Genomic DNA, 13561 nt, shown 5'->3' with positions numbered 1-13561 from the left:
AAGGAATTGTTTTCTTTATTGAGATTAAAATGTATTGTAAATCGTAGATTATATTTTTTATCTGTGAACAAAATTTGACAGCTCAATCTTGAATTTCTACTAAGTATTCTTTTTATGGCAATAAATTGATATTATATTCTTGCCAGAAAAAAAAATTAAATTTTTAATTGTGTTACCATCTTTTTCTTGCTTTAATAATATTAATTATTCCTAAATAATTGTCTGTCCAATTTTGTGTACTCTGTGCTTTGTGAATGTATTGTTTTATAGACATAATATTTTTAATTTACTTATTTAGTACGTAGATAATTGTTAGTTCAATCAGTTACATGGTTCTATTAAAAGACTGAAATCTATTACTGCCTTTTATTTTTTTCCTTACACACTTTTTATTATTATATTTACTAATAAATTTTTAATAAATATTGTATCGCTAAGAATTAAGCTTCCCTATTAATTGATGAAATCGGACGGCTTCGCCTGTAGTCAAAGATAAACCCGCATAATTCCCGTTCCTGTGAGATTTCCGTGTTAAAATCTATCCTATATCCTTCTTCAGGTCTTAAGCTATATCTGTACTAAATTTGAAGTAAATCCTTGCAGTACTTTTAGAGTTTAGCCAGACATACAGACAAAAAGTCTATTAACTATATTTTCGGTTTCAGTATCTATTGTCGATCACGCCTCAAGGCTCAAATATTCTTTTAATAAAACATTACATAGATTAAACAATCTACTATTTTACGATTTTAAGATTGCAAATAAATCCTAACAAACTATGTGAAACCAAACAACTAATGTGAATAGGCATGACGACAGTATGCATAAATGATCATATTAGTGTTTTCAAGGGAAAATGTATACTAAATAAATTAAATATAGTGACTTAAAAATCTAAAAAACATTAAGATTAATGAGATTATCAATAAAATAAAACATTAAAATTCTGCAGTTGGCCATTTTGACTAAAACACGCGTGACGTCACGTTTAAATAAACAACTCACGTCAGCTATGTAAGTATTTTGTTGTTATGAATATGTTGAGAATACGCATTTTTATTTATTTTCTTTTGTTTCACGTATGCTTTATCGACTCAGAACAGAAATATAATTGCGAATTCACAATACGTGGTTTCGGGGTTCTCCGCGCCCACTTTATACAATCATTTCTTATTATTTTCTCGCTTGAAATAATTACTAACACATATTTGAGCATTATTTTTATGTGGATTCATACTGCAATACTGCACACCACTTATAAACTTTGAAATTCGTTTCTATAACACATTAAATAAATATTTATTTAATTTTCTTCGCAATGCGTACAAATAATTACGTATTTACTAAAGAGTGACGTCACACCTACGCCATGACACCTGCGAGCTGTTTTGGTACAGTTTATAAATATTTTTTGAAAAATGGCTTTTATCTTCGTTAAATTTAAGTATATTACCGAAATATAGGGTTTTTCTTGTATAGTAAACGTAAACACACATTATGGAAGAGGATTTCAAAATCTTTCGTCATGCCTATTACACTCAGAAAGTAAGTAACTGATGCCTAAGACCGCCAAACCACCCATAATCCCACCTCTGCATTCGATTTTGATATTTACTAATCTATCTAAACTCTAACGACACTCACGCCATCTATTGAAAAGTGAGAACGTTAGTTAATTATCTCAACTTGATCTCAACCAATGAATATCTCAACCGATATGAAAAATTATCTATGATTACAAATGACAATATAAGTACTGTAATTTAACTATACAATGACAATATAACTATCGAAGACAGCCTTTTTAAGATCCTATGTAATTTTTATATTGTAGCATTTAATGCAATTTATAAACGTACAAATGTATATTTTGTAAATAAACTCACAGTCATATCAACCAATCTGCAATTTTTTTTTTATGTGTAACAGTCACTCACATTCCCAGTTAACGCTGCATGTGCATATACTCGTAAATTTGTAGATTGGTAAAGGTAAAAATGAGTATGATAATGTATCATTAAAATGTGTAAAATCATTCCAAAAAAGTTAATGTTTTCTCACGACAATTTAACAGGACTCTCACAAACCATTAAGGTTTACAAAACATAATAATGAACAAAGTATATTTAGGTACTTCGTAAATTGTTGAAGTGATGAGTAAGGACATCGGAGTAACTATTCACAAAACCGTACTTTAATTTTCCAACTTAGACCTTTATTCAATCGCTACATTCACATACCTATGCTTCAACATGTAGGTACCTAGTTTATGAACACATGCGAAGTAGCTGACCAATTTTTATGAAATTTTATGTATAGAACATTAGAGTAACTCCGGTACCAACTACTAATTTAGTAAATTGTGAATACCATTTGAGCATCGGTTTATTGTGAGTATCGTGAAGGTATCGCATGAAAATAAACGGGTTTGATAATAATAGCATTCATATTTGTTTAATCATTTACTGGATTAATTTATCATTGCATCTACCCCGTCATTCGGAATTTAATGCACTTATGGATATTCGGTAGAATGTTGATGAAGTCTATTATTTTTATATCCATATTAAGTATGCTATTATGGCAAGGTCATCTAGTTATCGTTGTTGGTGACTTACTGTTTTTAGCAATTTTATCATTTTTAACACGCTTTTATTAGCTTCATCTGTATGTTTGTATATTTTATCAACTTCTTTCGAGTTTCGACTCTATTTTGATTTTAAAAGGCAGATATCAAGGTTCGGTGACAATACGACATTTTATGATTTAAATTAGTAAAGCGTGTTTTTAGTTTTTTAAACTTTATTTATTCTCCGTAGACATACCTAATATTATAATAGTTCACCATACTTTATATTTTCTTCTATCATTCTGTCGTAGACTCATTCAGGTGACTTTGTGAAGTGAAACTTCTTTAAGCGCGTTGAGAGTAAAATTTTAAGGTCGCGTCATGGCAACACCATCACGTCATGGAGTAAGTCGACGATTTAGGTATCTTTGAATCTTGCCAAGAAGTTTCACTTCTGACACGGGTGCTGGGCACACATGTTCTTTTTTAATAAGAATATGGTGCTTAGGAAATAAAATAAAAATGCAATGTTAGTAAAATAATAACTTTATTCACGTTAATCTACTTATTACAAATTATGAATCACAAATGAGAAATACGTATTCGAAGCACCTCAATGTTATAATTGAAATTAATATCGAGTAAATAAGAGGTTTTTTTAGACACTGTTATTTAAAAAGCATTGAAAATTCGTAATTTTTCTATGAATTAGTAACTTTTAAAACACAATTTTATTTGTAACAGGAGTATAAAAAATACAGTCAGACAATAAAATTATGGTTGTATTAAAAACTATTAAAATGAAATAAAGCATCTTATGTCTATGGTAGAAAATGGTAGAAATTAACTATTTCTTATGGTTTAATTTTATTTTAAGACTAGTGGGCTTAAATGCGACAGCATTAACTAAATTAGGAAGGCACTTATTTTAAATTAACTTTTATTAAAATGGACGGGTTCGTTATATTTAAGTTTTGGACGGATTTTTATAATTATTATATCCTAGTCGAGTAAAGTTGTTATAGTTGAGTAAAATACATATATATTAGACATTAGTCAGTTCAATAAAGAAACGAATCTTCAATGGCGGCCAATGCTGACTTTGACAGATGGTAGGATCAGCAAAAAAGAAAATAAAAATAACGTAAATTGATAATTATTTCAAATTGTTTGTTGACAAACTTTTTTGTTATTGTATTTGTGTATTTATATGAATTATCATATTAACGTATACAGAATGTAATAAAATCCCCTTAATACTTGTAATAAGCCCAAACTAAACAACTTTTCCCAAAGAACATATTTTGTCAAATTCCAATAAAACATTATATATACTTTCGCAAATGCATAATTGTCATTGTACATTTACGATAAAAACTATTATAGGGAAAATCAAATACATTTTAGTGATTTTATTTTTCCCTTTTTTTTTGCATACCGTACGGCCGTGTGTGAGCGAGAGGGAATGATAAGCGCCGCCATTGACGATTCGTTTCTTTAAAGAACTGACTAATACAAGTTTTTACAATTATTTTGTATAAAATACCACAAAAATCAATATTTTGAAATATTGTTATTACAATTATTTAGTCCCAAATACAAATAGATAATACTTTATGTATTAAAATCGATATTAGCATGTTTTAAAATCATATTTTTCGTATTGAAATAAATCGTTCACTGAGATCACAAATAAAACTTCTTCTCCATTTTTTATCTGTGCATTTTTTTTACAGATTTCAGTGTCGCCATTTTGCGCAATCGTTTTTTTACAGATATTTTAGTGTTGCCATTTTTTGAAGTGAAACTTCTTTATCGGGGTTGGAAAAAAATTTAGTGCAACATTTTTTCGTTACGCGTGACATTTTTCCGTTACGCGCCATTTTTTTCTTATCCCTACCACGCGTGATTATTTCTGTAAAGTTAAAGCATATAGAAAATTATTTTTTGAAAAATAAGGTCATAAAGAAGTTTCACTTCTTACGTGTGTACACTAGTACACGCACACATTTTTTTGTCATTTTTTTCAATTTACTTGAAAATGAGTAAAGCGAGGGAAATAAAAATTAACAAAGCGCTATATTTATTATTATTAGTGTTGGATTTTTGTATAACTAGTTTGTTGTCCTGTGTGTGCTCGGCAACTGTTGCTGGAGTTCCGTCTGTATCGCCTAGTAGTTGATTGGCTACTTTTAATTTTTTTAGTAGCGCATAAATGTCTTCTGTAAAAGAAAAATAATTCATTAAGATATTATTTTTTCATTAAAAAGTAAAAAAATCTATTAGGCTCTAGTTTTCTTAGAAAGGAAAAAAATAAAAAAAGGTGAATTATGCATATGTTTAAATTGGGGGCCAAAGTAACTTCGAGAGATTGAGTAACAAGAAATACATAGAAATATTATATTATATTGTATTCTGTTGTCTAATGGAAAGTGTGGTAAAAAACATTAATTTGATATTTAGCTTTGAACATTTTTAACCGACTTCAAAAAAGAGGTTATCTATTCGGCCGGTATGTTTTTTTATGTATGTACACCGATTACCTACTCCGAGGTTTCTGAACCGATTTACGTGATTATTTTTTGTTTAATACGGAATGGTGTCAAATTGGTCCCATAAAAATTTTATTCGGATAGGCCTAGTAGTTTTTTTTAAAGAATAAAAACTCTAAAAAGATCAATTTTTAACAAATAATAAATTTACCTAGCAAACTATTCGTAGCCATACATCATAATATTATTAAATTGAGATATATTAAAAAAAATCTGGAATTATTAAAAAAAAATACCAACCAGCCTCTCTATTTCCATCAACATAGTCCACTTTAATGAAGGTAGTTAACGAAACCTCATATACTTTATTAGCGTCCGCGCTAGTTGATATTTCCCGGCGTTTCCTGCCGTATGCTGTTACACCGTTACTGCATTGTACCTGTAGAATATTATTAATTATTAAACAATAATAAGTAAATGAATTATACAATGAGAATCGAATTATTATTTTAAGTAATGTAATGATTGATGATGATTTATAGTAATGATAATACAATACAATATGTATCGACTATCGACTTACAACACACAAAAAAAAATGTGTGCGTGTACTAGTGTACACACGTAAGAAGTGAAACTTTATAAATTAAATAATTTACTATATGCAACTTTACAGAAATACGTCGAATCACGCGTGGTAGGGATAAGAAAAAGATGGCGCGTAAAGGAAAAATGTCACGCGTAACGAAAAAATGATACATTAATTTTTTTCCAACCCCGATAAAGAAATTTCACTTCAAAAATAACATAAAAAATATTGCACACTGAATTTTATTGCACAATTAATATATTTTTTTTATTCAAAATACATAATATTAACTATGTATCTAAAAAAACATTTTTTTAGGATTATCATTATTATATAAATGATTCCAAAACAAATTTTAAAATTCCAAAAAAAAAAAATTCTTTACTCAAAATAGGTCTGAGAATTATTAGAATTCTTGCTATAATTTTAATCTTTATATTTAAAAATACCTTCTTTAATACTTTTAGTTACATAGGACTTCAATTTCACAAAAGGAAAAATCTAAAAAATGACCACAAAACCTATAAAAAATGCATAATAATATTATAAATGCGAAAGTAACTCTGTCTGTCTGTTACTCAATCACGCCTTAACTACTGAACCAATTTTTATGAAATTTGGTATGGAGATATTTTGATACCCGAGAAAGGACATAGGCTTCTTTTTACCCCGGGATAAAGGATAGGTTTTATCCCGGAAATCAAACGGGAACGGGAACTATGCGGGTTTTTCTTTGACTATACGGGCGATGCCGCGGGCGGAATCTAGTATATTAATAAATAACAAAAAATAACTCACCCCCTGACATTTATCCAAGCAAACAGTAACCGTCCCTTTGAACTGAACATAAGTTGTATCTGGAAACTTAAACGCCTTGAAGTTAGCGGTTAAGTTATCTCCATCTTTTGTCATGAAGTTATCGAATAAGTACGGGTCTATGGAACACCTGGAAATTAATATTATTATTATTAGGTTTGAATTTTAATAAGTATTATATGAAAAAAAAATGTGTGCGTGTACACACGTAAGAAGTGAAACTTCTTTACGACCTTATTTTCCAAAAAATAATTTACTATATGCAACTTTACAGAAATACGGTATGGTGGGGATAAGAAAAAGATGGCGCGTAACGGAAAAATGTCACGCGTAACGATAAAATGTTACACTAAATTTTTTTCCAACCCCGATAAAGAAGTTTCACTTCAAAAATAGATATCTGTGGATTAAGTACATAATATTCTGTAAGTACCTATACAATAAATCACAAGACATGTTATATGTAATCGAATTCATTTGTAATTTTAATTTTCAGATCAACTAATTACAGGACTAAATTCGAGACAAACTATCTTAACTAATCTATACTAATATTATAGAGCTGAAGAGTTTGTTTGTTTGAACGCGCTAATCTCAGGAACTACTGGTCCGATTTGAACAATTCTTTCGGTGTTAGATAGCCCATTTATCGAGGCAGGCATTTATACGCTAAGACCAACAGAAGCGGAGCCACGCAGGTGAAACCGCTAAGCACAGCTAGTAAATTAGTATAAGGTTTTTAATTCTAAAAAGTTGAATTCTTCTTTAGGCGCGTTGTGAGAAAGTCATGGAGTTAGGCGAGGATTTTGGTAACTTTGAATCTTGCCAGAGAAGTTTCACTTCTGACACGTGTGCTTGGCACACACGCTCTTTTTTCTAATTTTATCAACCATTACTATCACTATCAATAAACTCACCCATTAAAAATAATAGTTTCCTGTTGTTTCCCAGTATCAGTGACGTGCATGTAATTAACAAGGAGTCCATATACTGGCGCAGACGAGTTGTCCAGGAATATCTCCATGGATAGCGGAGTTCCCGGGGACACGGATATTTCCCCGGATACCCTGAAAAATATAAATACATTTTATCTATTATCTATAATACAAAAATGAATCCCAAAATGTGTTGGTAAGCGCATAACTTGAGAACGGCTTAACCGATTTCGTTAATTCTTTTTTTTATAATATTCCTTGAAGTTCGAGGATGGTTCTTATGTAGAGAAAACGTGAATATGTACCACGGGCGAAGCCGGGGCGGACCGCTAGTATTTATATAGAATAGAACAAGAATTCATACGAATATTGAATTCTTGTTCCTGGTGGGTGCACTTTTCATCAAAAAAATCGAAACAACTCAGTTTCGATCGTTTTGATAAGGTTTATCAGAAAAATGTGTATATTTAGGTAATAAATGTTGAACGTCGTTTAATAGTGAATAGTGAGATTTTTAAATCCTAATGTTAATGTTCTAAACTCTAATTCAGTTTATAGATATAAAACTGAAGTGTTTCAATTTTTCTGATGAGAAGTGTATAAGTTATACATAACTACATAAGTTATACAAAAATTATTATAATACATAGGTATATCAATTTGTTTGAATTTGTCACCTCCATTATAATTTAAATATGTACATATCAAATTGAGAACGATTTATAAAAATTATGATGATTATGTTATTAATAAATACACTTGTAAAACAAAATATAGTGCAGCGGGATTCGAACCCCTATTTAAACATTATTTTAAACCGATTCAAAATTATTACCTTTTTATATATTAAACTAGCAAACCGAAGGAACCCGGTTTCGCCACCAGAGACACCTTTTCTTTGCTATAAACCTCACGGAGCCCGAGACCTTTCCAACGAATGCAAAACCGTGGAAATCAGTTCGTGCATTTTGGAGTTATAGCGTCAGGAAGGAAAACATGACTTATTTTTATACAGTAGAAGATTTAAATTAAAAAATAAATAAACATAAAAACTCACTGTTTCCCATTTTGTCTCACGATCGCACCCAAAATCGGTTCAGGCGCTCGTCCTTCTTCATATCGAGTTATGTCAAGTACACTGGAATACAAAAAAAAAAACAATTAAATTTAATTAATAAAATAAAATTTATTAAGAAATATAATTAATAATAACGTGATCATATTAATATGAAATTATTGTAAGAAGAATATTGGAAATCAGTCCATCGTTGTGGGAAAATTTTATACAGTTCAATTTAGAACTCTCCCCTTCTTTTAAATTGGTAAAATGGTGGTCTGAATACTTAAATTCTTTATGGCAAAGCTTATTTTAAAATCTGAATGACTACAACAATTTTATTGTATGTTGAACATTTATGTATTTGTCAGTACGCTTTATACAAAGAAGAACATTCTGCAACAAGAAACGTGTACATTGGTTTCTTACTTATGTTTATATTTTTAATTGTTTATATTATTATTATAAATTAACAGAAACCCACTCACACTCACTCACTAAAGACCAAAGGAAACGGTTAAACCAGCCGTCCCGTGATCACCCTTTTATTAGTCACAATACAACCCACTATGACTATAACTTATTCTAGAATTTTACAATGTAGGTAGCCGTACATTAACACTTATCAATTTGTAGAGTTGAAAAATTTATATTTTTGAATTATAATAAATCTTTATTTCACCTTTAAGATATACAATATTGATTATGAGGCTCTGGCTCACTTGCTAGGCATAGCCTGTGTTAAAAAAGCCAGTCCCTTCCCTTAATACATTGTGGTCTAGATAAAGGTTAAAACAAAAAGAAAATTTATACAAAGGCGAAAATTAAAAATAAAAGGGGGATAGCCAACCCAATGAATGTGTGGTGTGAGTGTTTGTGTGTGTGTGTGTGTGTTTGTGTGTGTGTACGTGTGTGTGTATGTTCATGTATGCGAGTGAGTGTGGGTGGATGTGTGTTTGAGTTGAGAATTAGTTTATAAGTTATACTCATCATCATCATCATCAGCCCATTTTATACGTTCCCACTGCTGGGACACGGGCCTCCTATGAGGGTACAGGCCATAATCCACCGCGCTGGCCAAGTGCGTGTTGGCGGATGACACAATATGTCGTCGAACTTTTTAATTCTTCGACATGTCGGTTTCCTCACGATGTTTTCCTTCACCGTTCGAGCAGTGGTGATGTTACAACATGCGCAGATAAATTAAAAAATCAATTTATTTCCTGCGCGCTCGTCTGGTCTCGAACCCCGGACTTATCGATTCGAAGTCCGAGATCTCACCACTGAGCCACCACTGCTCCATAAGTTATACTGATCATTTTTAAATCATGTTCTTTTTTCGAAATATGTTGCGTTATGAAAACGTAACTGACGTCATGTTTTTTTTTTACTGTAATTAAAAATTAAAAACCAACTCACTCCGGCTCACTAAAGTCCAAAGGGAACGGTTCGACCGCCCGCCGTGTGATCGCCCTCTTGTTAGTGACAACACAACGCACTGTGACAGTTTCCCGATCGCCTGATTGCGTTTCGATTACAATCTTGTGGTAGTATGTGCGTTTGCCCTGAAATTGTATAAAAATTAATAAATATTGTTTATAAAAATTAATAAAATATACATATTATCTATACTAAAGCTGAAGGGTTTGTTTGTTTGAACGCGCTAATCTCAGGAGCTATTGGTCCGATTTGAAAAATTCTTTCGTTGTTATATAGTCATTTCAACGAGGAAGGCTATACATCATCACGCTAAGACCACTGTTGGTCAGTCATATAAAGGGATAAAATTACACAGGCAATTATAAGTGTACACAATTGGCAGCGCTTTGCCATCGTAACTTATATCGTATAAATTATTATGAATAAATATTAAAACTTTAGTTAAAGTATAAAGATAGTGTACCTTAAAGTATCTCTAAGGTTGTGTTAATCTGCTACAAAAGCTACATCGCTGCAAAATCATCAAAATCCGTTCAGTGGTTTTCGCGTGAAAAAGCAACAGGCGATAGTAAGATATGTATTACTGAAATCGTGATTTAATACAGAAACCAAACTAATATTGTTATTAATACTTACGGTAATTTTATTAAGCACTTTAGTGACAGCACATTTGTGGTAATCCTGAAGGTCCAACATGTAGGACGCGGCTGTACCCTCCATGATGGGTTGGCATGGGGAATAGTCTGAAATTTACCATATTAGTTTATTAGTAACTAGCTTCCGCCCGCGACTCCGTCCGCGCGGATGTCGGTCTTCGCGTGGATGGTTAATTTCTCCATTTTGAGTACCTAACTAACTCTGACAATGACATCTTATAAATATCTATTGGACCCAAATACGGCTAGGCTTATAATAATACGCAACATGTGTTCGCGGATCTACAGAACAACGTCTATGGATAAAACTGAAAAATTAAGATAAATTTTTTTCTACGTATTTTTCCAGGATAAAAAGTATACTATTTTACGCCCAGGATAATAAGGTATACTTAATTATACCAAGTTTCATCGAAATCGAACCGTTAGTTTTCACGTGATGCCTTCACATACAGACAGACAGACAGACAGACAGACAGACAGACAGACAGACAAAAATTTTTTTAATCACATATTTGGGTTTGGTATCGATCCAGTAACACCCCCTGGTATTTATTTTTTCAATATTTTCAATGTACAGAATTGACCCTTCTACAGATTTATTATATGTATAGATGTGTCAATTAATCTATACTAATATTATAAAGCATGATGAGTTTGTTTATTTGTTTGAACGCGCTAATCTCAGGAACTACTGGTTACATATTTTGGAAAATTATTTCGGTGTTAGATAGCCCATTTATCGAGGAAGGTTATAGGCTATAATATTATATTATCATCACGCTACGACCAACAGGAGCGGAGCACTGCGGGTAAAACCGCGCTAAAATTTAATATTAGGTGATATATAAATATAAAAAAAAAATCAAAGCATTTCGATCTAAACTTTGCAATGCACGCAAATTAAATTAAAGATATTCTGTTATATAAGTAACTAGCTTCTGTGTGTTGATAGATCACTATATCAGTCACCTTTGCTTTGAGTTTTATATATATAGATAACCAATTTGCAAATTAAAAAGATCCAACTAAACGAACAGTAAGTAACATGAAAAAGTAATATTCATTAGTAAGATCCGTTTTTAGATATTATAAATTGATAAACAGTTAGGAAACTATAAAAACTAACTAACGGAGTCTTATCATCTAATTTTAAAGAGAAAGTATCTTTTACTACGAAAAATACAGATTAGAGTTTACGATAAAATTAACAATTATCTGATATTTTGTTGATTGTTTTACGGTTTGTATTTAATAGAATTTTAGAGTATGGAAGTTTGTATGCTTTTCAATCCCTACTAATATTATCCCTACTTAATATAATAAATGCGAAAATAACTCCGTCTGTCTGTTTGTCTGTTACGCTTTCCCGCTTAAACCCCTCAACCGATTTTGATGAAATTTGGCACAGACAATCTTTAGACCCTGAGAAAGAACATAGGCTACCTTTTATTGCGAAAAAACACCACGCGGGCGAAGCCGCGCGCGGAAGCTAGTTAAAAATACATAGCGTAATGCTTTTATTTATTAACATTCAAATTAATCATACTGTATAATTAGATTTAACATAATTTATTACTTTACCTTTTTTAAAAGAATTGTAATATATGTAAGTACATTGTACATACTTTTATTCGAGGCTTTACTTGTGCACCTTGTTATAATAACTAATATTTTAAAATTTCCTGAGGTTAATGTTGAAGGAAGATTCTCAATTCGTAGCTATCAATGAGATATCATTATGAAGTGAAACTTCTTTAGGCGCGTCGAGAGTAAAATTTCAAGGTCGCGTCATGACGATACCGTCACATCATGGAGAAAGGCGACGATGTTGTTTATCTTCGAATCTTGCTAAAGAAGTTTCACTTCTGACACGTGTGCTCGGCGCACACACGCTCTTTTTTCTGTTACAATTCTAGTAGATTATGAAGTATGTTCCGAATTACAAATTTTTTTTTATGTTTTATGATTAAATAAATAATTTTACCTTTTAGTTGATCGAGGTAAGATATTTTCCTATCCCCATCCATTGGCACAGTGACCTTCATGTATTCTGGCGTGCATTCTATTTGAGCTTCTGATCCTGTAAAAAAAGGACAAATAAATAATTATTTACGATAAATAACACATCTAATTATAAGATTTTTCATGCTTCTTTTTATTAACAGTGCAAGATTTGTATATTTTGGTACTTTGATACAATGAAACCGTATATAAATATATTATATTAGATGTGACCCGCGGTTTTACTCGCATTGCTATTGGTCTTAGCGTGATGATATAATATAATAGTCTATGACCTTCCTTGATTGAACTATATACCTCAGTAGGAGCAATAGGAGCGGAGCAATGCGGGTAAAAGCACGGGGCACAGCTAGTCATATATATTGGTGATATTCATCACTATTATTACAGTAACAGTAACACACATCTCCAAACAAGTCCTGGCAAAACGAAAAACCGTTAAAATTCGTCAGCTAAAATCAGGTTTTGTGCAGCCAAAAAACTGGTAGGATTCAGTTGACCTCCGTTCGAATGTGATTACATCATTCTTAATATTGTCCTGTTATACATGAATATGGATTTTATGGAATCTTTGAAATAGATATGCTTCATAATATCTGTTAAGTTGCGTGAATAAAGGAGACAAGTGAAACGCTCGGACGCTAGATATCAACTGGTTTATTGTATGAAATAAAATTGTAACACAACGCACGCTCGCAAGTCGCATCTTGCGCTGTCATCATTTTCACATATTTAGGTATAACTATAAGTACGTGTCGCCACAACATTCCCCCCCTTTTTTAAAAAAAATGTGTAACAATAGTTAAAATTATACAATACAATATATAAAAACCTAAAACAAAAACATTACCATTTAGTTTATCTAGTTACAAACATTTTAAATAAGCTAGGAACATAATATAACATATTTTATGTTTATAAATTACATACCTATTTAAACTTGCTGCATTCGTTTCTGAATAACATTATCCATCTCCTTTCT

At 31.3% G+C, this 13561-nt stretch overlaps 1 protein-coding gene across 1 annotated transcript in view; it reads right to left on the bottom strand.

Annotated features, from left to right (window-relative positions):
* Nucleotides 1–3099: 3099 nt before the first annotated feature.
* LOC123704194 overlaps nt 3100–13561 on the bottom strand; it is a 61936-nt gene continuing 51474 nt past the window's right edge. Inside the window, exons 3-10 of the mRNA XM_045652506.1 lie at nt 12542–12637; nt 10535–10641; nt 9878–10023; nt 8459–8539; nt 7384–7533; nt 6449–6596; nt 5362–5500; nt 3100–4791 (exon numbers count right to left, since the gene is read on the bottom strand). Coding sequence (XP_045508462.1) covers nt 4601–4791; nt 5362–5500; nt 6449–6596; nt 7384–7533; nt 8459–8539; nt 9878–10023; nt 10535–10641; nt 12542–12637 — 1058 coding nt within the window. The 3' untranslated portion in view covers nt 3100–4600. The remainder of the gene's footprint in view (nt 4792–5361; nt 5501–6448; nt 6597–7383; nt 7534–8458; nt 8540–9877; nt 10024–10534; nt 10642–12541; nt 12638–13561) is intronic.

Source organism: Colias croceus, chromosome 28, assembly GCF_905220415.1.
Source record: "Colias croceus chromosome 28, ilColCroc2.1".
In the NCBI taxonomy this organism is placed as follows: domain Eukaryota; kingdom Metazoa; phylum Arthropoda; class Insecta; order Lepidoptera; family Pieridae; genus Colias; species Colias croceus.
Note: the sequence above shows the minus strand (reverse complement) of the source record. Positions and strands in the feature narration are given on the sequence as shown.